Source organism: Podarcis erhardii (genome assembly GCF_964252035.2).
Source record: "Podarcis erhardii genome assembly, chromosome: 15".
Lineage (NCBI taxonomy): Eukaryota > Metazoa > Chordata > Lepidosauria > Squamata > Lacertidae > Podarcis > Podarcis erhardii.
In genome coordinates this window covers 31,758,695-31,784,221 of record NC_138505.1, presented here as the reverse complement: position 1 = coordinate 31,784,221, position 25,527 = coordinate 31,758,695, and the positions used below count along the sequence as shown (strand labels likewise).

The following is a 25,527-nucleotide window of genomic DNA, read 5'->3' as shown; positions in this document are numbered from 1 at the left end:
TTACCAATAGTAAACTCACTCTCTGTTTATAGAACACGACTCGGCCAAAAATGCACCATCCAGGAGGGAGGTATCAACATGTTCAGAGGAACCCCAAAGGGTTACAGAAGTCCAACAATCTGGGTGGGGGAAAACCTAAGTGGAAGGAAACACGCCCCCCCCAGTCTGATGAGGACTGAGCATGCTCGATAGCAACAGAACACAGAGTATCTGTTGCGGGAGGCGGGGGGGGGGGGACGGGACAAGACTGGTGATGGTGGGGAGGATGGAACAGGGCACAGCTGGCTGGCTAGGAACTCTGAACAGGAGTTCTCCAAACTGTAGATTAAGGCTGCATAATCAGGTAACTAATTTTCCTATTAGGGGTATTAATAGTGGGGGGGGGGATAAAAGCTGGTTGTGCCATTTTGTAGGCTAAAAAACAGTTTCTATCCATGGGCTGTTAGGCTGCTGAACGGAAAATAATATAGTGCAACTGACTTTCAGGATTGGTGTGTTGTGCGACAAGCACACAGAGTGCAATGAGACTGAGTGTTTGGGGGGGGAGGCTCAGTTAATTTCATTGTACACAGGTTGTACATTGACAATAAAGGTATATTATTATTATTATTAGTATCTGTTTGTTTGCCTTCATACCTTTCTGCCCATATTTTCCCCGAGCCACCCGCCCTCATCCTGTCCAGGTTTACCTCGTGGAAAAACCCCAGGGTCCATGAAGGTTGCCATGCTGAAGTTTGCGAGTACAAACAGGAACACGAGCCCATTGTATAGCGGGATGGCTGGAGAGACGGCTCTTGTTAACCAGGGGCACCTGCATACAAGAGAAAAGCGAGGTTGGAATTAGTCTTAGTTTGTCGAACGATTTGCCTTTGTCAGTGTCTCCCACCCTAGAGCATCTCAACCCGAACACATTTTAATATGGCATTCCCCAAAGGCAAAAGTAGGGGTGAAGCAGAGTTGTTGCTGGCATCTGTCCATCTCAAGAGACAGTGGAGTTTGAAGTCAAATCGCTGGAGAATCACAGCACCTGCTGTGGCTGCAGAGAGTGGTAACTTGCAACTGCTGCCTCTTGCACTGTTTTCCTGCAAGCCAGGGCAGCATGTATGGAGGTCCTGGGTTACTCAAATGACAAGACCCAATGGTACTACTGTACATCAACTCTGAACGTGCTCTGAATGCACATGCACATGGATGTTTCTAGCCACTGGGCACTGTCCCGTCCCCCCCAGCCTTGCTGATGTGGTTCAAAGGATGTCGAAGCACAACCCATCAGGGGAGCTTATATAAGCTGGGGGCAGGGCAGGTCTTGCTGTCGCTGCAACTACTCTGCAAGGCACAGATCCGTGGGGGACAGCGCCCAGTGGCTAGAAACATGCGTGTGCATGTGCACTCAGAGCACATTCAGAGTTGATGTACAGTGGTATCTCGGATTACAGACACTTCAGGTTACAGACGCTTCAGGTTACAGATTCCGCTAACCCAGAAATACAGTGGTACCTCAGGTTACAGACGCTTCAGGTTACAGACGCTTCAGTTTACAGACTCCGCTAACCCAGAAATCGTGCTTCAGGTTAAGAACTTTGCTTCAGGATGAGAACAGAAATTGTGCTCCGGCGGTGCGGCGGCAGCAGGAGGCCCTATTAGCTAAAGTGGTGCTTCAGGTTAAGAACAGACCTCCAGAACGAAATAAGTTCTTAACCCAAGGTAGCACTGTAAGTGCTTCTTCATCAATAAAGACTTAACTATCAGACTTCCTTAGCTGGGGTGGGCCAGGACACCACTGCAAATCCAACCCATTCACACTTGGTTGCAATTCCACCATGGGCAGCCGCTGTTCAGTTTTTTCCTGTGCAATCCTGGCTTGATTTCAAGAGGCAAGAATAATCTTGATTCTTCTTTTGCAGTTGAGGCTTGAACTCAATGCTTTTTAAAATTTGGCTTCTTTTTCTGACCGTGTGCAAGGGGACTGAAGAAGGTGCCAAAATCAAAAGGCGTTGAGTTCAAACTGCAACTGCAAAGGAAGAATTGGGAGCGTGTTTAGAGTGTGCTCCTGGGTTTCCCTTTGTGGCTACTGCTTGAACATTCCCGTGTCTAATGTCGTTATGATGGAAAGATGTTCCTGGTTTGCCCCAAACGACCCGGCAAGTCAACCTCCGACAACTGGTGGCCCTACCTCTTTAGACTCTGCAGCTAATTAGCTACCCAGTGAAAATTAATAGCCTATTTTTCAATAGGAAATTAGTGCCACCAACTCCATCATGGAAGGAAACCTACAACCATAAACAAATCTGTTCATTTACTGGAGTTGCATATTTGAATGAGTTCACTGAAGTTTAAAGAAAGGACACAGTGAATCATTAGAAACATTAGCCAGAGTTCTTTCGTCTCCACCCTACCATTGTTCCTTGTATAATTTGTTTTCTGGATTTCTTTCTCTTTTCGTTTTTTTGGTAGGGTATAAACTGCACTGTAGGGGGAAAAAGAAACTGCTGCAAGAGTTCTGAGATAAGCAGTTGTGAATGAAATTGCCAGCTTAAATGCAAAAGGTAAGATAGGAATACTGTATGTTGTTGTTGTTTAGTTGTTTACTCGTGTCCGACTCTTCGTGACCCCATGGACCAGAGCATGCCAGGCACTTCTGTATTCCACTGCCTCCCGCAGTTTAGTCAAACTCATGTTAGTAGCTTCGAGAACACTGTCCAACCATCTCGTCCTCTGTCGTCTCCTTCTCCTTGTGCCCTCCATCTTTCCCAACATCAGGGCCTTTTCCAGGGAGTCTTCTCTTCTCATGAGGTGGCCAAAGTATTGGAGCCTCAGCTTCAGGATCTGTCCTTCCAGTGAGCACTCAGGGCTGATTTCCTTCAGGATGGAGAGGATTGATCTTCTTGCAGTCCATGGGACTCTCAAGAGTCTCCTCCAGCACCATAATTCAAAAGCATCAATTCTTCGGCGATCAGCCTTCTTGATGGTCCAGCTCTCACTTCCATACATCACTACTGGGTAAACATCACTATCAGGTTAAAGCTCTGTCATGTCATTCGGCCGCATGAGGGATGGGGAACCTGCAGCCCTCCAGATGTTGATGAACTAAAGCTCCCATCATTTGTGGCCACTGGCCATACTCCCAACTGATGGATGTAGGGACCTGGAAGCAACACCTGGAAGGTATGGGGACCCCATCCCTGCTTTAAAATGTCAAGAATAAAGCTTTTTCAAAAAGCTCACTATAGCTGAGTGGCACAGAGCACACTTTGCATGCTGAAGGTTCTGAGTTCAACGCTTCACATCTTCAAATTGATTTATTTTTTATTTAAAAAGGATCTCGGGTACCAGATGTTTTGCCAAAACCTCTGCCTGAGATACTTCAGAGTTGCTTCCAAACAGTGAAGACATTAACTGGACCACAGCGAGGGAAGATATTTGACTCTGCATACGGCACCTTTTGCCCATCTGGCTAATGGGAATTGTAGCACAGTAATAAGAATAATAATTTATTATTTATACCTAGTCCATCTGGCTGGGTTTCCCCAGCCACTCTGGGCGGCTTCCAACAAAATACAATAGTCTATTAAACATTAAAAGCTTCCCTAAACAGGGCTGCCTTCAGATGTCTTCTAAAAGTCTGGTAGTTGTTTTTCTCTTTGACATCTGGTGGGAGGGCGTTCCCCAGGGTGGGCGCCACTACCAAGAAGGCCCTCTGCCTGGTTCCCTGTAACTTGGCTTATCGCAGTGAGGGCACCAGCAGAAGGCCCTCGGAAGTGGACCTCAGTGTCAGGCAGAATGATGGGGGTGGAGACGCTCCTTCAGGTATACTGGACCGAGGCCGTTTAGGGCTTTAAAGATCAGCACCAACACTTTGAATTGTGCTCGGGAGCCAATGTAGCCCAGAGGGCATCAGGTTGGCGAAGCTTGGTATAAAGTATGTTTTAAAGTCTCTAAGCCTTCATTTAGGACAGGCATAGGCAAACTCGGCCCGCCAGATGTTTTAGGACTACAACTCCCATCATCCCTAGCTAACAGGACCAGTGGTCAGGGATGATGGGAGTTGTAGTCCCAAAAGATATGGAGGGCCGAGTTTGCCTATGCCTGATTTAGGAAGTCCGTGAAGAGCTAGTGTTCTAGATTTGCTCAAAAGTAAAATCTAAACACCTGGGGCAATGTTTTTCCCCTATTCACATATAAAGCAGGGGGTGTGTGTTGCACTTTTACACAAAATGGTGTGCTTGGGAGGAAAGCAATACTCAACCCTCTCCCCATGTCTCACCTCCCTCCTTATAACTTTTAAGCATTTCCCCCCTGGCCCGGTTCTATTAGTTTAAAACCAGAAAAAGGCACCCTCTGTCCTCCGTCAGCAGCCAAGAGAGGAAGAGTCACTGGGAGGCTACACCTCCTTGCCTCTGACAGTGAACATCATGGCATGGGGAGAGAGGCCAGCCTGGCGCTATCCATTGAAGAGAACTGCTTCAATTCGTGTTTTCCTCTTCCCTCCTCATTCCCTTTTCCTTTTGTATCATGCCTATTTGATTCTGAGTCCAATGGCAGACGTTGTCTTATCTCTTGATGTGTGTGCAGCTTTGCAGATGATTTTGATAATGATAATGATAATACTAATACGGGCAGTGAGAAAAATCCTTAACAAGCTTCTGTTTTGTTTAAAAAGCAAGACTTCTCCATTCCCCACTTTATATGTGAACAGGATAAACTTTTAACACATAGGTGTTGCCTTGCACATCTAGTTTGGGCCAAAGCCGCTTGCTTGTATGAAGCTACCTACCATGCTTGGTAGGCCAGCTGTAACACGCTTTGATTGTTCTTGTGTGGTTGGCTCGAGATGATACCACCTAGATGATGTGATTCCCTTTCTCCCACGCCCACAGAATGGGTAACATTTTAAACAAATATTAATAATATTATTACAAATTGCACAAAAATGCCAAAAAGAAAAAGCCTCCGAGAGCAGAAAACAAAGGGAGTTTCAATTAAGTTAATTGCAAATCACTAGTCTATGACATTGCCAACATGTGTTCCTTGACATTATGTTGAGTAAATGCATTGTTCCAAAAAAACAGATGAACAATTCCCAGTCACAAACAAATACTTGCATTGCCCTTGAATTGCTTTCACGAGCATGGATTATAGCAGTAATTTTACGCAAGATCCTAGCAAGCTAAGCCTTCTGCAACCTTTCCCTCATGGTTGGAATTTTCCATGAGTTCCAGTTTTTGGCAATAAGCTTATTTGCAGTTATCAACATCTCTGTTTTCATCCATAGCATCTTTCTGATTATTTTGAGAGGCATAAACAATAGGCTTTCCTAGTACTTCCTGAATGGTTCTTGCCCTTGAAATCTGAAAGGTTTTAATCCCTTTGAACAGCCACCAATGCTCCTAATGCTTTCAAGGCTAGATTTGAATTGCCGGAGTATCATATTTGATAAGCCACACATCTTTTGAGCAGGTGTGTATTGCCAAACCAAACTGGGCCCCCACATTTTGAAGGTCCTCAGAAATAGAAATTTCAGCATGAGGTTATCATGCTACTGTTACAAGGCCATGGCGGGCAGACAAACAAAACCACTGTTACAAGACAGCAAGGCCACAGCCAGCAGATGAACAAAGAAGCCTTCAAAAGGAAGAAACATGGAATGTTAGAGGCTGATTGGATAAGAATGTAGAGTTTCACTCTCTGTTTATTTAGTCTATAAAAAGTGGGCGCACCCTGATTGGGATGTGCAGATTGCGAACATATTGCGCTGCACCATTTGCTATGCATAAGGTAAAGGGACCCTGACCATTAGGTCCAGTTGTGGCTGACTCTGGGGTTGCGGCGCTCATCTCTCTTTATTGGCCGAGGGAGCCGGCGTACAGCTTCCAGGTCATGTGGCCAGCATGACTAAGCCGCTTCTGGCAAACCAGAGCAGCGCACGGAAACACCGTTTACCTTCCTACCAGAGTGGTACCTATTTACCTACTTGCACTTTGACGTGCTTTTGAACTGCTAGGTTGGCAGGAGCAGGGACCGAGCAACAGGAGCTCACCCCGTTGCGGGGATTCGAACCGCCGACCTACTGATCAGCAAGTCCTAGGCTCTGTGGTTTAACCCACAGCGCCACCTGGGTCCCTATTTGCTATGCATATGCACATCAAATAAACCTGCTTGAAACCTGAATTGGCTTTTGCCTCCCTGTGTCCAGTCCGTGCTCCAGAATATCCGAGTCACATGAGGTCCAACAATTTCACCACCTGATTTACAAGGCAGAAAAATGGTTTTATGTGGCATTTGGTGATTTTTTTAAAAAGGAGAAGTAAAAGTTTAGGGACGCGGGTGGCGCTGTGGGTAAAACCTCAGCGCCTAGGACTTGCCGATCGCATGGTCGGCGGTTCGAATCCCCGCGGCAGGGTGCGCTCCCGTCGTTCGGTCCCAGCGCCTGCCAACCTAGCAGTTCGAAAGCACCTCTGGGTGCAAGTAGATAAATAGGGACCGCTTACCAGCGGGAAGGTAAACGGCGTTCCGTATGCTGCTCTGGCTCGCCAGATGCAGCTTGTCACGCTGGCCACGTGACCCGGAAGTGTCTGTGGACAGCGCTGGCTCCTGGCCTATAGAGCGCACAACCCTAGAGTCTGTCAAGACTGGCCCGTACGGGCAGGGGTACCTTTACCTTTACCTTTAAAAGTTTAGGGGTGGAGATGTACATAAAACAGCCTATGCATCATTCCTCTTAATGGCCAATGACTGGCATCTGCCGTTTCCTCCCCAAAATGGTTTGTTGCTGCTACTGCTGGTGCTGGGGCACACAGCAAAGACGAAAGAGAAACAAAAGTGGGCAATTTCACCTTTGAAATACACCACATTCGGTGCTATGAGTGTTCCTGAATTATGCACATGCATGCATACTGCCAGTCTTATTATGGGTATTTTTACATAGGAACGTAAGGCCATTTCTAATGTTCTCTGTCTGCTAGCATAAGCCCCTGCCCCACCTCAAAACGCACACACACAAAATCTGCAGCAGAAGCAGCAAGAAGTATACACCTGAAATGTTCTAAGCGTTGCATGGAGATTAAACGAAAATAAATCCCTGCCTGCAGGCTCACAAAAGGAAAAAGGAATGAGGACTTTAGAGGAAAGTAGGAATTGGAGTAGAGTGTCCTTTCTGGGTGGAACGGAGGGGTGGCAAACTCCCTATAGCTGCTCCTTCTCTGGCCCACTAGCAGTAGAACTGAATGCAGGCAGGCTATTTATTTATGTATTTATTTATAGATGTGAAAGCATTTATAAAATGCTTAATACAGCCATACCTCGGATTACAGACGCTTCGGGTTACACACTGCGCAGAACCCGGAAGTACTGGAACAGGTTACTTCTGGGTTTCGGTGCTCACGCAAAAACACTGAATTGTGCTTTGCACATGTGCAGAAGCATCAAATCGCAACCCACAGTGCTGCAGTCTCCCGCGTGGATCACGTTCACAACCAGAGCGTTCACTGTATTTAAAAAAATCTCTAGGGGGTGTACTATTTCAAAACAAACAATATGATTAAAACAAAAACACAATGTACAACACAAGCATATTATGCCTGTTTTGGGGTCACTGCCCTACGACATCCTGCAGGGCAAGGTGCCAAGAAAGGAATTCCCCCAGATGAGCTAAGGCATGGGTAGGCAAACTAAGGCCCAGAGACTGGATCCGGCCCAAAAGCCTTCTAAATCCGGCCCGCGGACAGTCCAGGAATCAGCGTGTTTTTACATGAGTAGAATGTGTCCTTTTATTTAAACTGCTTCTCTGGGTTATTTGTGGGGCATAGGAATTTGTTCTTTTCCCCCCTTCAAAATATAGTCCACTCCCCACAATGTCTGAGGACAGTGGACCGGCCCCCTGCTGCAGTGGCGTAGCGTGGGGGGCAGGGGGGGCCGGCCGCACCGGGCGCAACATCGGGAGGGGCGCGCTCGCTGCCTCCAGAGTCGCCGAAGAGCCTCGGGCACCGGCTGTAGCAGAGCCCCATGTCTCGCGGAACCGACGAGCTGTGCGCGCGTCTGGGCTGAAGGCGTCCGGTAGGCAGCAGCTCTCAGCGCTCACTGCGGTCCCCGCGCGTCAGGGCCGCGGAGGGTGCGCCAGGCAGCCCCTCCTCACAGCCCCGCCGCTGCTGCTGCTGCTGCTGCAGCTGCTGGGCCATGTTGCATTTCCCCCACCTCTCTGCCCTCCTCCTCCTCCGGGCAAGTGGTGTCGTTTGGGCGGCAGCGCCAGTGGCAACTCGCCTCAGATCACCTGACACAGACCCGCCACCGCTGCCGTGGCTACCTTACCGTAAATACCCCAGCCCAGGCAGCAGCAAGAAGAAGCTGGCAGCGGCGGCAGGTTAGGGGTTAGGGGCGCAAATTACTTGCCTTGCCCCGGGTTAGGGGGCGCAAATTACTTGCCTTGCCCCAGATGCTGACAACCCACGCTACGCCACTGCCCTGCTGAAAAAGTTCACTGACCCCTGAGCTAAGGGATCTTACAGGTCTCTCTCTCTACAGGGGCAAGCGGTCTTTTGGGTAACCTGGTCCCAAGCTGTTCAGGACTTTATATGTTAACAAGACTTTGAACAAGACCTGGTACCTGGTCATCAACCATTGCAGTTCCCTTAGCACACATGTAATATGTGCGCGTCCTGATGACCTCAACAAAAGGATCGGGGAAGCAAACTTCCTGCAGTTGTTCCTTTACTGGCCAATAATAGGGCCAGGTTGGTCTCCCCCAGGATGTCCTCTGAGGCAGGAGATAGAGGATGTCAGCAACTCCTAGATCTCTGCCTGTGGCAGAGGTTAGCTCCATAGTCTGAGGTGGGGTGGGCAGACAGTGTTGCATAGCGGTTAGGGTACTAAACTAGGACCTGGAAGACCAAGGTTCAAATCGCAACTCAGATATGAAGCTCACGTGGTGATCCTAACCTAACCTAACTCATGGGGTTATTGTAAGGATAAAAAATCCTAGCCTAACCTAACTCATGGGGTTATTGTAAGGATAAAAAATAGGGAGGAAGTGAAAACGATTATGCCACTTCTAGGTCTTTGAAGAAAAGATGAGATATAAACACAAAAACAAACTCACATGGGTACACAATAAACCCTTCCAGGCACCAATTTGGATTTTTCTCCCCCACCTGGAAGTTTTCTAGCAACTGTATATACTAAATGCAGTCCTATGTTCTGCTTATTTTAGTCTGCAGTTTCAGCACCCTTCAGCACAGCTTTTCTCTCCTTTCCCAACCTCCTTTCCTCCAGGAAATGTCACAAGTGACTGCCTGTTAAAACTTGACTTCTCCCACTCATTTGGCAGAGCAAACTTCAAAAGGCTGGCTGGCTGGCTGTACGGAGAAAGGAAGCTTTGTTTTGGTTAACATGCAACCCGATTTCCTCAACCAACTAGGAATTTCGATGTGGATTCAGGGGCATTCGGACATTCTTTTTCAACCTGTACCTCCTGCCTTTCCTTCAGAGAGCTTTCTCAGTTCACTCTGGTGGGGTAACTTTAGCGGGAGAGCAAATCTTATCAATTGCTTGTATTGTTTCACTCAGCCGTCACCAACTCAGTGCCCACCAGATGTTCTGGGCTGCATCTCCCATCAGGCCCAGCCAGCAGGTCCTGACATCCAGCTTGGCTTTGAGGAGGCCCCACCAGGAACCTCAACCCACAGGCCTAATTGCAAGGACGGTGAATGACCTTGGAGAAGCCAGAGGTTAACTGCCAGGAGAGCATAGCAAGGGATTTTATGGGGGGTTTCTTCTCTGCATAGCCGCAGCTCACCTGGCATGACTGCCACCTCAAGCCTCCCAATCTCCCACAGAAGCTATTTCATTCTTCACACTGCTGCACTGGCAATGCTAACTTCTTTCTTGTAGAAACACACACGCAGACAATGAATCATAGAATCATAGAGTTGGAAGAGACCACAAGGGCCATCGAGTCCAACCCCCTGCCAAGCAGGAAACACCATCAGAGCACTCCTGACATATGGTTGTCAAGCCTCTGCTTAAAGACCTCCAAAGAAGGAGACTCCACCACACTCCTTGGCAGCAAATTCCACTGTCGAACAGCTCTTACCGTCAGGAAGTTCTTCCTAATGTTTAGGTGGAATCTTTTTTCTTGTAGTTTGGAGCCATTGCTCCGTGTCCGCTTCTCTGGAGCAGCAGAAAACAACCTTTCTCCCTCCTCTATGTGACATCCTTTTATATATTCATCACTTCATCACTTTTCAGCTCAAGGGCCACATTCCATTCTGGACAGGCTTCCAAGGGCCACATGCCAGGGGCCAGAGGCAAACGTGAGGACAGCAATAAAAGTGAATTTTACCTTTGTGCATTAGGTTAAGGTCTTCACATTCACACATCCTTGTCTATCCTCCATCTAGACCACTAAGAAGCATCCTTAAGAGTTCAAGGACACACTCCAGCAGGCAAAAGCACTCAGGGTGTTAAGTAGGGACAGTGATGGGTGTGACACACAAGGGCATGTGTCCTGGAAGAATCCAGAGCACTCGAACACAAACTGAGTCTTCCTGATTGTAGAAGAAGAAGAAGAAGAAGAAGAAGAAGAAGAAGAAGAAGAGGGGTTTGGATTTGATATCCCACTTTATCACTACTGCTGTGGGTTAAACCACAGAGCCTGGGACTTGCCGATCAGAAGGTCGGCTGTTTGAATCCCTGCGATGGGGTGAGCTCCTGTTGCTTGGTCCCTGCTCCTGCCCACCTAGAAGTTCAAAAGCACGTCAAAGTGCAAATAAATAGGTACCACTCCGGTGGGAAGGTAAACGACGTTTCCGTGTGCTGCTCTGGTTCACCAGAAGCGGCTTAGTCATGCTGGCCACATGACCCAGAAGCTGTACACTGTCTTCCTCGGCCAATAAAGCGAGATGAGCGCCGCAACCCCAGAGTCGGTCACGACTGGACCTAATGGTCTGGGGTCCCTTTACCTTTAAGGAGTCTCAAAGCAGCTAACAATCTCCTTCCCTTCCTGCCCCACAACAAACAACTCTGTGAGGTGAGTGAGGCCAAGAGACTTCAAAGAAGTGTGACTAGCTCAAGGTCACCCAGCAGCTGCATGTGGAGGAGCGGGGAATTGAACCTGGTTCACCAGATTATGAGTCAACGACTCTTAACCACTACACCACACTGGCTCAGGTCCAATAAACCAGCACCCTGCTTTGCACAACGGCAAATTAGATGCCTCCAAGGATCCCACAAACAGGAAGTAAATGCGACAGCCTATTCATACTGTCTGCCCCCCAGCAGCTGGCATTCTGCAGTCTACTGCCTTGAAACATGGAGGTTCTATTTTGCCAAACAGCCGTTGATCATATCCTCATTTTTAAATTGGTCTAGTACTGGGGGGGGGGGAGAACCCAAATCAATACTCCTCCCCACATCATGTGAATTCGATAAGTTAACTATGGAGCATGGAGTAAATGCAAAGATGAGAAGATCTTACACTGCCTCTAAAGGGGGAGTGGGGAAAGCTGTTGCCCTCCAATTTGCTGTTGGGACTCCTGTGCCCATCTGCTCCAGCCAGCAGGGCCAGAGGTCAGGGATGATGGGAGTTGAAGTCCCATAACATTCACAGCAACACCAGAAGCAGATATAGGGTAGCCCAACCGGTTCGTCCGCACTGGGTGCTGAACCGGGAGGCCACCGCAAGAGACACTGCAACAACAGCAAACAACGGAAGGGGCATCAAATTTTGGCATCGTACAGGGCGCCACTGAGATTTTAAAGCCCAATGTCCACCACTGGGGCCACTGATTCACCATCTCTGCTCTAGAAAATGGTCGTGATTGAGATGTTGAGTCCTGTGTATATTGTTCACCATCACGTTGGCTTTATAATGTTACACTGCGTACTTTAATGTGTGAGTTCACGTCTGTGTGATATTATCTCGATCTATCTCCTCCAAGTGTTCCTGTTTTCAAGGGACAGTCCTAGATTTACAGAAGCCGTCCCAGTTTCTGATTTGATCCCGGAATGTCCCGCTTTTCCTTAGGACGTCTCCATTTTCATCAGATAAATGTTGGAGGGTGTGGAGTTATGCGATCCCCAAGTTAAGGAGATAAGTAACATAACCTTTAGAAGACATCTGAAAGCAGCCCTGTATAGGGAAGTTTTAAAAAGTTTTATGTTTTATTATGTTTTTATGTATGTTGGAAGCTGCCCAGATTGACTGGGACAAACCAGTCAGATGGGCAGGAATAATAATAATAATAATAATAATAATAATAATAATGGCTTTTTTTAGCAGGAACCCTTAGGTGGGCAGCACTGCCATTCTAAGAGAACAAAGGAGGTGTTCATGGGGAGTTCTGGCTCCTCTTTTTCTAGAAAAAGAGCACTAAAAATACTAATAATAGTGGAACAGGACGTCCCCATTTTCATCGGAGAAATGTTGGAGGGTATGTATCTACGTATGTCTACATCCTAATGAAGGTAATGATTGGTTCCTTCCTAATAAACCCTGTGATTTTGAGCTCTAACACTACCACCAACTTTACAAGTGAAATCTCCATGCACCCATCCTTTAGATTCAAGATATGCAAAGTGGGCTAACAAATCAGGATCTTCTGAATGCTGCAGTTTCGTTCGGAGATCAATCTAATTAATACAAAGCATAAGACACTCTGGAGTGTTGCTTGTATGCTTAATTCCTTTTGAAATTCCTGTTTTACATAAACATATTACCATATTTAGATATGATTTAGGGACGACTGGCCTAGAAAATGACGGGAGTCAAGTGTTGAGAGTCATTAAACAAGATTTGGCAAACAATAGGGAAGCCATTTATTCTCTCTCTACCACATTTTGAAGGGTGTTTGTGTGCATTAGAAACTGAAATTCCACGCTTACATTTAATGAAATGAATGCTAACATTTGTGCTTCTCAGGAAACACATGGGGGACTTTGTCTCTGTAAGTCAAACCAATCTGGCTTTGAAACAGGAAATCATATCTAGCATTTGGGCTCTGTTGGTAAAAGCAAATACTTAAAAAACACCCAGCTTGTCTCAGCTTTTTGATTTGAATGAAAACTGTCCTATAGGAAATGACGTTTGGGTGGGGAGGTGCACCAACACCCAGCAGCCTTTTGCTGATGCCTACCCAGTCCAACATCCTCAGATATGCAGATGACACAACCTTGATGGCAGAAAGTGAGGAGGAATTAAAGAACTTTTTAATGAGGGTGAAAGAGGAGAGCGCAAAATATTGGTCTGAAGCTCAACATCAAAAAAACAAAGATCATGCCCACTGGTCCCATCACCTCCTGGGAAATAGAAGGGGAAGAAATGGAGGCAGTGAGAGATTTTACTTTCTTGGGCTCCATGATCACTGCAGATGGTGACAGCAGTCACGAAATTAAAAGACGCCTGCTTCTTGGGAGAAGGGCAATGACAGGCCTAGACAGCATCTTAAAAACCAGAGACATCACCTTGCCAACAAAGGTCCGTATAGTTAAAGCTATGATTTTCCCAGTAGTGATGTATGGAAGTGAGAGCTGGACCATAAAGAAGGCTGATTGTCGAAGAATTGATGCTTTTGAATTATGGTGCTGGAGGAGACTCTTGAGAGTCCCATGGACTGCAAGAAGATCAAACCTCTCCATTCTTAAGGAAATCAGCCCTGAATGCTCACTGGAAGGACAGATCCTGAAGCTGAGGCTCCAATACTTGGGCCACCTCATGAGAAGAGAAGACTCCCTGGAAAAGACCCTGATGTTAGGAAAGATTGAGGGCACAAGGAGAAGGGGACGACACAGGACAAGATGGTTGGACAGTGTTCTCAAAGCTACCAGCATGAATTTGACCAAACTGTGGGAGGCAGTGGAAGACAGGAGTGCCTGGCGTGCTCTGGTCCATGGGGTCACGAAGGGTCGGACACGACTAAACGACTAAACAACAACAACAACCCAGTCCTCACCCCACTTGGCAAAAAACAAAAAGGTTTCTAACCTTCTGGTGCTTTGAGTGGCACTAGGTGACCAGATCCCATCCCCATTTTAATTTTGCACAGTGACCTGCACTCCCCCGTGGGTGGGGTTGTGGGTAGGGTTTCCACCTTTGGTCAGGCAAAACATGGGACAGGTCAGGCAATTCACCATCCACCTATAGATAAATGCACAGGGTCCAGTTCTGCACACACAACCCCCAGCCAGATCAGGGAGTCTATGTGTAATACAACTGCCTACAACCTTCTCGCTGTTTCTTTTTAGATGGCCGATTCAATGCCCTGAGGGTTGAAAGCATTTTCTATAAAGGTAGATCGAAAGCAAAGGCAAGCGCCAGGAAAGTCAGTTCATCACTAACACTGATTCAGAAGGAAGCCTAGACCGTGTAGGCCGAATTAGACTATATCAAAGTAAAGATATAATTCACACCACCCATTAGCAGAAAACTTGCTGAATGCAGTTATCTATTACTAAAGGTTGTTGTTGTAATTGTCGTTATTTTTAAAGAGCGGGTGAGGAGGAGCAAAGTACCTTTCAGGAAAAGGCAGCTAGATGCCCAATCCCCTGAGGTTCAACTCTATCCAATTTAACCCTGTTTAATTATTCAAATCAGCTGGGCTGAATAGAAATTCGCTGCAGTTTAATAAGATATGATGGGTTTCGGTGGAGCGTTCCATTACGACCTGGACCCTTTCCAAATACTAGTGATGTGCGTTCAGTATACTGCAGATCGGGTATGGCGAATCGATTAAAAACGCAAGGGAAGAGAGCTGCTCTTAGTAAGGAAAGTCTGCTCAGAGCTCTGTCTCACCACCAAGTAGAAACCGCACACAAAAGAAAGCTTCTCAACAATGCAACCGCTGAGTGCAACAGACTGGTCCTCGATCCCTTTATTTATTTTTATTTTTTAAAAATAATATTTATTAAGAGTTTAGAAAATACAAAAATAAAAAATAAAAATTAAACATAACAATATAATAAAATACAAAAACAAAAACACTACATAACACATTGAATTAATAAAACAAAACAAAAACAATTAAAAACACTTCCAATATTTTCAATCTTAACTTTCATTCACTTGTTTCATTGACTTCCTCACGCCTCCCTTTTTGTATTCCACTTCAATTAACTATTTCAGCAAGTCCTTTCCATCTTCATCTATTTTCTGTCCTATAATTAATCTTAACATATTCTAACCTGATTTTTTCCCTTTAATACATTAACAATCTATCTGTACCTAGTTCCTTATAACATTTCTGCCAAAGCCATATTACTTCATCCCACCATTTTTCTAAAGCTCATTAATTTTACAATATTTCTGTAAATAATCTTTAAATTTTTTCCAATCTTCTTCCACCGACTCTTCTCCCTGGTCTCGGATTTTTTAAAATGGCATCCCATCTTAGAATATCACCTCCTACTACGCAATGTTGCACTGGCGGTTTTATTTCTCCTGCATAGCAACCTATGTGTATAAAAACCAGCCTTCTTCAACCTGGTGCCCTCCAGATGTTATGGACTACAACTCACAGCAGCCAAAATTAGCAACACCCCGGCAGCTTACAAGGCAGTAACAGGAAAACGACGTACTCTTTCTCTCTCTTTAAAGCAATTAAATTGAGTGGCAGGGCAGCTCCAGCCATGACCTGCATGTTCATTTCAGCCAGAGCTTTGCTTGACAGCTTGCCCAGCTATCCCAAATAGCCAGGCTGGATAAAAATCAATGATTTAAAATCATCATCATCATCATCGGATTTTTTTTGTTTAAATCGGATTTTTTTTTATTTAAATCGGATTTTTAAAGTAAAATGCTTTTGGAGGAAAAATCTTCCTAAAGATAGTTTTTTTATTTATTGTAAAAAGGCTATTCATCAGGAAATAAGGAATTGTTTTAAGTTTTTCATGTGTGCTAAAACTCAGTCTAAGCTTTCCCCCCCCAAAAAAATTGTTTAACCACATCAGTTAACAAACATGGATACATATGCTATAAAGCTATTGTTTTAGTTAAATAAATTTGTTTAAATTGTTATTAAGGAAATTATTATTTTTCTCCTTCCAATAAAGTACAGCAGAAAAGTTGTCCAAATATAAACAGTTAACTTATTGAACCTCACAATAATTTCATAATTATCTGTCAATGTATTTCTTAATATTATAACCAAATCAGTAATTTTTGATACAACTGTAAAAAACTACTCTGAAATTTTATTATTCCAAAAATATGAAGATTATACCAGCAAGAATGAGTATTTCTGTAAAAAATGATTTAAATCAAATCTTACTGATGAGTGATTTAAATCAAGTCTTACTGACTAGTGATTTAAATCGATTTGATTTAAATCAAATCCACCCTGCCAATAACTGTGCGTTTTTAGAAAGAATGAATGGTAGCAACCCTTCAACGGGTGCTGGAATAGCCTGCTTCTGCTATGAAATCATTTGCTTTCTCACAGTTGTGGGTTCCCCCAGCTTCTGGATTCCAGAACTATTCCCCTGAAGTTTGGCCCTAATAGTGGCCCTGCTGGTGGAGAGGGGAGGGGAGGCGGGAATCAATGTCCTACAATTGCTTATGAGCTATTCAAAATATACAGCAGCACTGCAAATTTGAAGTTCATCAACCTAAACATTGAAAGTGAGGATCTCTGCCAAATCTCCTCTGGAAGAGTGCATGGGACTAGGGACGCAAAATGGGACCTCATCTCAGCGCCCATGCACACCCATTGATGCTAAAGTCAATGCAGCGATCCATTCCTCACGCTGTGATTTGACTTCCTGGCACCCTGGGATGGGACATGACTTCTGAAGAATTGCAACTCCAGCAACTCACACTAAAAAAAATTAACACAGCATCTCCAAAAGGCGGCAATGTGGAGACATGCTTTATTCAGAGATAAGTATCAGAAAATAGGGGTGCTGTTACTAGTAAACATGTGCAGCTGGAGCATATTGAGGCAGACAGGAACCCTTGGCTTTCTTTTTATTCCTTTTTTAAAAAAAATTTACAACATAGTCCACAACTCATACATACAAACAAACCCACCACCATTGACAATTTAATTATCAAAATTAAACTCCTATAAAGAAAACATAACATAAAAATAAAATACTTCCTTTATCCTGTAAATGGCCTTCTTATTTACTTCTTGTGTACAGTTTCTTTTATAAGTGATTATTACAATTTTTCCTAATTATGACTTTAAAACCCGCAAAGTCTCCTATAGAAATTAATCAAAACAAGTCCAGGTGTATATTTTGGGGCACTGTTTGGTAAAGTATTCTCTGCATTTCCCCCATTCTTTCTGGAATTCTTGTTGGAATTCTTTTTAGGAACCCTTGGCTTTCTGCCAAGCTATCCCATGGTCCAAGGTACATAGTTACGGTAAATGTGCAAGTTTTGCAGGTGCCCCTTGTTATGTACTGAAGTTCTCACCCTGGGCCAGCAGGGGGATACTGTAGTTTTCACTCAGGTCCACATATGCAAATAAGGGATTGAAAGTGACGTTCAGTGATTGGATAGTTACAGAAAGTGGTTACTGTTGCGTTGTAGTGGAGCTCTATCTAAGCAGGCTGGCTGAACCCTTCAGTTCAGTTCAGTTCTGTCCTGGCCTGTGAATAAACAAGAGCTGTTTGAAGAATCGCTGTGTCGTCTGATATGCTCACCCACAACTTAACACCCCTGCTCCGTTGGCTGACTCTTAATTGCTACTTTAGCAGTGTTATGAAAAGGAAAGTGAGAACGTGGCAGCGGAAACAAATATCCATTTTCACTGTTTGAGTTTTAAGCCCCTGAAACGATTCGAAATACTTGCATCTGTAACCAACTTTGTTGTCTTATCTATTACATCAGCTGCGGTTGGCAGGCAACACTGGCGGGGCAATGGGGGCACAGCCAGGTTCCCAATGCTGAGCACTGCTGCTGCTCTCGGAGAGGGCGAGAAGAAGAAGAGGAGGAGGAGGAGGAAGAGTTTGGACTTGACACCCCGCCTTTCATTCCCCTTAAGGAGTCTCAAAGCGGCTAACATTCTCCTTTCCCTTCCTCGCCCACAACAAACACTCTGTGAGGTGAGTGAGGCTGAGAGACTTCAGAGAAGTGTGACTGGCCCAAGGTCACCCAGCAGCTGGATGTGGAGGAGCGGGGAATCAAACCCGGTTCACCAGATTACACGTCCACCACTTTTAACCACTACACCACACTGGCTCTCCAGTGCAGGGCAGGAGAGGTGGCAGAGTCAATCTGACAGTCCTGCCACCGCGCTGGCACCTCCGTGAGCTCCCCACACCTCTCTGCTCTCAGTAGGCGGCAGCCAGTAAGCCAATGAACACATGCAAGTATCTCAAACAACCGCAAGCTCCTACCTACAGTTCAGTAGCAACATTTAATGTGTTTCACATTCTCCATGGTCCAAAAATGACACTGAGCAGGCATGTGGATTTCTTAACAAGGCATTCTTATCACAAAGCAAAGGGCGGGGAGGAAACGAGGCTCGCCGGTCTCCCTGGGATTCGGGAAAATAATATATTCTGGAGGGAAGTAATTATAATTACACATGCTGCTGATCACAGAGAAAACCAGGAGCTTCAAGAGAGTGGGTCACAATGCAACGTCTGCAGCAAAAGAATTTAACAAAGCTAAGCTAACCAGATTTATTTTTGCTCACTGTAATTAATCTCTGAACAGAGAATGCACTTTGGTTGTTAGAAACCAAACTGCTTGATTACCAGTAGGGAAACTGGGGTAGGAAAAGCAAGGGCACTCACCCTTTGTGCCACGGTTGGCATTGCCAGGCACTTGACAAAGCCCAGGTTTAAGAAGGGATACACTGCCAACCCTGGAGCCCTCTGTCCCAGCTGCTGTTTCTTGTAGCCAATGGAGCCTCTGTTTATCTCTGTTTGGGTAAATGGAGCGCTGCCCCAATAATCTCAGTCCAGAGGTGAGTTTAGGGGAGCACGACCAGTTCGGTCACACTGGGCTCAGGGAGCCTCGGGGCACCGCAACCAGGGCTTTTTTCCAGCCAGAACTCAGTTCCAGCACCACCCAGGTAGGCGCCAGTGGTACCTCGGGTTACAAACACCTTGGGTTACAAGCACTTCGGGTTACAGACTCCACTAACCCGGAAGTAGTACCTTGGGTTAAGAACTTTACCTCAGGATGAGAACAGAAATCGCGTGGTGGCAGCGTGGCAGCAGCAGGAGGCCCCATTAGTAGGAGGCTCCATTAGCCTCAGGTTAAGAACGGTTTCGGGTTAAGAATGGACCTCCGGAACGAATTAAGTTCATAACCAGAGTTTTGAAAGGCACAGCCTCACTTGGCTCTCAAAGCAGCAGTCTCATGGGGATTCTCTCTCTCTCTCACACACACACACACTCGTAATCCCCCACCCCAATTTTACACCTCAAAATAAACATTTTACATAATATTATATATCCAGTGACTTCTCTCCTCCTTCCATGGTCCATTTTGCTTATCTATCATTCCTTCATATTTTACTTTAACCATTTTAATCTTACATTGCTCCAATATTAATTACACTGTTGAATTTATCTTAATGCTGCCAGGGTTTTTGCCCTTATACAATTATTTCCCATATACAGTGGTACCTCGGGTTAAGTACTTAATTCGTTCCGGAGCTCCGTACTTAACCTGAAACTGTTCTTAACCTGAAGCACCACTTTAACTAATTGGGCCTCCCGCTGCTGCCGCCGCACAATTTCTGTTCTCATCCTGAAATAAGTTCTTAACCTGAAGCACTATTTCTGGGTTAGCAGAGTCTGTAACCTGAAGCGTATGTAACCTGAAGCGTATGTAACCTGAGGTACCACTGTCCTCAATACATATTTTCCACTCTTCTTTGAATACATGTTCTACTTGGTCTCTTGTTCTATGTGCTAAACCTGCTAGTTCTGCACATCGTAACACAGGGGTCAGCAAACTTTTTCAGCAGGGAGCTGGTCCACTGTCCCTCAGACTTTGTGGGGGGCCGGGCTATATTTTGGAGGGGGGAAATGAACGAATTCCTATGCCCCACAAATAACCCAGAAATGCATTTTAAATAAAAGGGCACATTCTACTCATGTAACAACACACTGATTCCCGGACTATCCATGGGCCGGATTTAGAAGGCAATTGGGCTAGATCCAGGCCCTGGGCCTTAGTTTGCCTACCCATGTCCTAAAATCTTAAGTTGCCAATCCTCCTTGCCTGGGACCTCCATCACCTTCCATTTTGGGGGCTAACAAAACTCGCACAGTGTCTCATAGGGATTCGAACTGGCAACCTTAGAATTAGAAAGCATCTGCTCAGGTGTTACTGACTTAAGGATGCCAGATGAATTGACCGGAATACACAATGCTCCTTTAATCAGGTGAGCGTCCTAATCACATGCTTACATCCCTGTAAACCCAGGTAGGAAAAATGCCCTACATGAAACAGCTATAAGGAAAAAACCAGACAAAATACTCATTGTCTTTATGCTCTGTTCTGTGTTCTGGCTAAGGGTCGACAACACCCCATTGTAATACCCTGCTGGAACTAGATCTCTCCCCCCACGCTGACTCAGTATAAACAGTGCGCAAGGGGCATTAATAAACGAGGAAATGGCAGGAAAGGGAGCAATTTTGTAAATGTAACACAGTATACGCCTTTGTTGAGAAGTCGTTCCAGCTTATTAGCCGCACCTTTTCACCATGCACACTGCAGGGGGTGTAAGACATTAAACCTTTAATAGATGCCACCTTTCCTTGAAAGGCCCAGGGGGAAATAATTAAATGTAGCAGTGATGACCAAGCAGAGATGTACAGCATTCTGATTCATAGCTAAACAAAGAAAGCCAGTTAGGGCTCGCAGCGTAGTTAGGGCTCACAATATTACTTATGGCTGACAGCCAAGAAAGCAATGTATTAATTGTGTCCTCAATGCGCTTAGGTACTCTGATCATCCGTTTATCTGTATGCCACTTTTCCCGCAAGACTGGGACCACAATGACTCGCAACGTATCAAATGAACAGCAGCAAATATAATATTTCAAAGAAGAGCAATAAGAGAAATAGTTACAGGAGTGTTTATAATGGCTGCCCACATGTAGAGATGGGCAAATCTGTCAATTTTAAAATATTATTAAAGGCAGTTGAAACAAACTGCAGTCAAAAGAGTAAGGTGGGCCCAAAAATATGTACCTCAGATGTCAAAGGCTAAGGTCAAAGGGTGAATCTTCAGCTCAGGGGCTGCCACAAAACATGCCGTCTCCCACCCAGGCCATCCAGGTCAGTGGAACTACCAAAAAGGAATGTTCTTGACAGCAAGCCCTCCAACATTTCTCCGATGAAAATAGGGACGTCCTATTCCATAATGATATTCTTACTATTTATACTCCTCACATCTTACTGGGATGCTCCAGCCACTCTGGGCAGCTTCCAACATACAGTCATGACTCGGGTTGAATGCGCTTCGGGTTGAGTGTGTTCGAGTTGCACTCTGCGGCAACCCGGAAGTAACGGAGCGCGTTACTTCTGGGTTTCGCCGCTCGCGCATGCGCAGATGCTCAAAATGATGTCACACGCATGCGCGGAAGCGGCAAAACGCAACCCGCACATGCGCAAACGTACCGTCGCTTGTTACGCTCGCTTCAGGATGCGAACGGGGCTCTGGAACGGATCCTGTTCGCATCCCAGGGTACCACTGTATATAAAAACACCATAAAACATTAAACATTCCCTGTACAAGACTGCCTTCAGACGGCTCAGGGGTACTCCTTACCCTCCAACATTTTTCCAATGAAAATAGGGACATCCTAAGGAAATGTGGGGCGTTCTGGGATCAAATCAGAGATGGGGACAGCTTCTCTAAATCAGGGACGTCTCTGGAAAATAGGGACACTTGGTGGCAGACTGACTGTTTTAATAGCTATAGCAGTAGGCTATTACTTGGTACTTTGTCATCTGTAGTAGTCAGGCAACTACTTGGAAGAAAGCAGTGGTTAAAAATGCCCAAATGCAGGCTATGAGATCAGATGCAGGCCCAGTCAAAGCCATTTTGATCCCCTATTCCATGTACAGAAGACAACCAGACTGGGAGTTGAGCCTTACTTCAACACTGGCAATGCGCTGTTGCATCAATGTCCTCCACCACAACAGAGGGCAGCAGGCTAGCTAAAAGGGCACAGGGCAAGCCAAATGGCACACACCTCTGTCCTGTGACACCTTGTCATCATTCCCTGCCCCTTAGCATCTGGCATCCACAGTGACTGCCTTACTGTGCCTAATGTAGAGATAGCGAATGTGGTGCCCTCCAGGTTTTCCAGACTACAACTCCCATCACCCTCTATCATTGGCCATGCTTCCTGGGGCTGATGGGAGTTGCAGTCTGAAAATCTGGAGGGCACCACCTTGGCTACCCCTAGGGGGCTTGATGGTGGGGCTTGATGGTAGGGCCAGCTCTGTTCAGATAACAGGAGGAAAAGTAGTGTTTGCCTAGGGTATTATTATTATTATTATTATTATTATTATTATTATTATTATTATTATCCTTCCTCCCTCCTATTGCACTGCCATCTGGCCAATATTTCTCTGCTGGATTTTAGTGCAACAGACACACATGTATTCTCGCATTGTCAGTTCTGCTCATGTTTAGTATGCAAAAGGCATGGCCCCGCTGGGAGGTTGCTTCACTTTCCCTCTCCCTGGAAAAAGAAAGAAAGAAGTGTGCTTGTTTTTCCTCTTTCCATTTCTTCCAAGTTCTCAGTCTTTCCCCCTGCCCTGATCCTAGGAATAAGCACCCTAATTGTGGTCTGGCACACTCTATTTCACAGCCTCCTGTCACCTTGTCCGTCAAGCCAATTTGACTGCAGCAAGAATCCCGATATTGCTGCAAAGGTTACAGGTGCTGTAGGCTTGAACTGTGCAACAGAGTGGAGGTGTTCCAAATTTAAATCTCCGAACAATTTGCAGGGAGAGGTGTGATGAAGTCAGGAAGGCGGTCTAGAATAATCACAGAAGATGAGCGGCTGTGAGGCTCTTTTTTGTGGTGGGGGGTATCTGAAGCAAGTTTGCTTAACAAATGGTTTGCTGCGGGGTATTGAAGCAGATGCTTGCAAGTCCCCTTGAAAAGGCACCGGAGAACCCAGAGATGAAGATATTCACTGCAGATGTTGTGATCATTGATTCACAAAGGCAAGCACCCGTGAAAATGTGTGAGCAGAATCTGGAAAAGTGCAGTGGGCCTTCTCCTTGGTGGGAATGGTCCTCCTTTGTCCTCCTTTGGGGACAAGCTCTGAGAGCCAATTTCAAAGAAATACAAGTTTCTTCAGAATCCTTAGGAACCTTTTGAAATATTTCTTTGTTGGGTTTGTTTTTGTATCCAGTGCTCTCATATTGGATCTCTCTCTCTCTCTCTCTCTCTCTCTCTCTCTCTCTCTCTCTCTCTCTGTGTGTGTGTGTGTGTGTAGTTTACATAAAGACATTTCTTTAGTAATTTGATTCATATATAATGTTTACAATACTTGTCAGGATACAAGTTACAGATGTACATTAATTACCGTATTTTTTGCTCTATGAGACCCACTTTTTCCCTCCTAAAAAGTAAGGGGAAATGTGTGTGCGTCTTATGGAGCGAATGCAGGCTGCGCAGCTATCCCAGAAGCCAGAACAGCAAGAGGGGTTGCTGCTTTCACTGCGCAGCGATCCCTCTTGCTGTTCTGGCTTCTGAGATTCAGAATATATTTTTTTTCTTGTTTTCCTCCTCCCAAAACCAGGTACGTCTTGTGGTCTGGTGTGTCTTATAGAGCGAAAAATACGGTAAGAGCAATCTTACATATGCTGGTTAACACAAGCAACTCAGGGTTTGTTTAGCTCAGGTGTGGGGAGCCTTTGTCCCTCCAGATGTTGCTGAACTACAACTTCCACTGGTCCAGCAAGCATGGCAAATGACGAAGGATGATGGGGTATGCAGTTCAGCAACATCTGGAGGGACAAAGGTTCCCTACACCTGTTTTAAGCTGTTGGGAGAATTGGAACTGAAGCATACAATAACATTTCATGTGATGATTCATTAATGTATGGGATTTGCTACCATGTGGTTTGGCTATCATCAAATAATAGCAACTATGAATGGATGCTAATTGCAAACACCGTATTAGGAGAACTGGAAAAAAGAGCCAGTGTGGTGTAGTGGTTAAGAGCAGTAGATTCGTAATCTGGGGAACCGGGTTCGCATCTCCGCTCCTCCACATGCAGCTGCTGGGTGACCTTGGGCTAGTCATACTTCTCTGAAGTCTCTCAGCCCCACTCACTTCACAGAGTGTTTGTTGTGGGGGAGGAAGGGAAAGGAGAATGTTAGCCGCTTTGAGACTCCTTCGGGTAGTGATAAAGCAGGATATCAAATCCAAACTCTTCTTCTTCTTCTCAGGATGCAAACAATGCGTAGGACTTCACCTCCAGAAAATTTCCCAAGTCAATTCCCCACCCCCAACCCACACCACTGGCTATTTCTTACCCTGGCTTGTAATGTGCAAGGATTTCCACTTGCACAACAGAACACTCTGCCCGCCCCCTAAATTTGTTCTGAAGTCCCACTCAAACTCTGGAGCCAATGTGGGAGGTGGGGGAATGCTTCAGGGGAAAGGAAGGGAGGAATTACCACTGCGCAAGAGAAAATACTTGTGTTGATGGAACGCATTCGCTGGATACCGCCCATGGAGTACAGTGTTACCTCGAGTTACAAACGCCTCAGGTTACAAATGCTTCAGGCTACAAACTCTGCTAACCTGGAAGAGTTACCTCGAGTTGAGAACTTTGTCCCAGGATGAGAACGGAAATCGTGTGCCGGCAGTGCAGCAGCAGCAGGAGGCCCCATTAGTGAAAGCACACCTCTACTGAAGAAGCTTCAGGTTAAGAACAGACCTCTGGAACAAATTAAGTTCGTAAGTAGAGGTACCACTGTATACACAGCCTTCTGGTTTTAGGAAGCAGAATGCCACAGAATACAGTGGTGCCTCGCAAGACGAAATTAATCTGTTCCGTGAGGCTCTTCGTATAGTGGTTTTTTCGTCTTGCGAAGCAAGCCCATTGACAGCTTAGCGGATTAGCGCTATTAGCGGTTTAGCGGCTTTTAGCGATCAGCTGTTAAGCGGCTTATCAGCGCAACAGCTGATAAGCGGCTTAGGGCTTAGGAAAAGGGGAAAAAAGGGGGGGAAACCCGCAGGAACTCGCAAGACATTTTCGTCTTGCGAAGCAAGCCCATAGGGAAATTTGTTTTGCGAAGCGCCTCCAAAACGGAAAACCCTTTCATCTAGCGGGTTTTCCGTCTTGCGAGGCGTTCGTCTTGCGGGGCACCACTGTACCAGCTGCTTAGAGTAGCAACCAGAGGGGACCTCTGCCCTTGTGTACTGCCTCTGTGCTCCCTCAAGGCATCCAACTGGCCATGGTGGGTAATAGGATGCTGGACGAGATGGGCAACAAACTGGTCTGATCCATCCCTTCAGTTAAACATCTACCCTACAGTGATAAGGACAGCCTCTGCGACAAAGTCTGAAAACAAGGGGTTGAATCTAGGGCCTGCAAAAA

The 25,527-nt window shown here is 45.7% G+C and overlaps 1 protein-coding gene and 1 long non-coding RNA gene across 2 annotated transcripts in view; one reads left to right on the top strand and one right to left on the bottom strand.

Annotated features, from left to right (window-relative positions):
* ZDHHC8 (zDHHC palmitoyltransferase 8) overlaps positions 1–25,527 on the bottom strand; it is a 137,121-nt gene that overhangs the window by 32,339 nt on the left and 79,255 nt on the right. Inside the window, exon 2 of the mRNA XM_081842771.1 lies at positions 690–811. Coding sequence (XP_081698897.1) covers positions 690–811 — 122 coding nt within the window. The remainder of the gene's footprint in view (positions 1–689; positions 812–25,527) is intronic.
* Positions 1–25,527, top strand: part of LOC309330948 — a 138,582-nt gene that overhangs the window by 42,444 nt on the left and 70,611 nt on the right. The gene's annotated exons all lie outside the window — the stretch shown is intronic.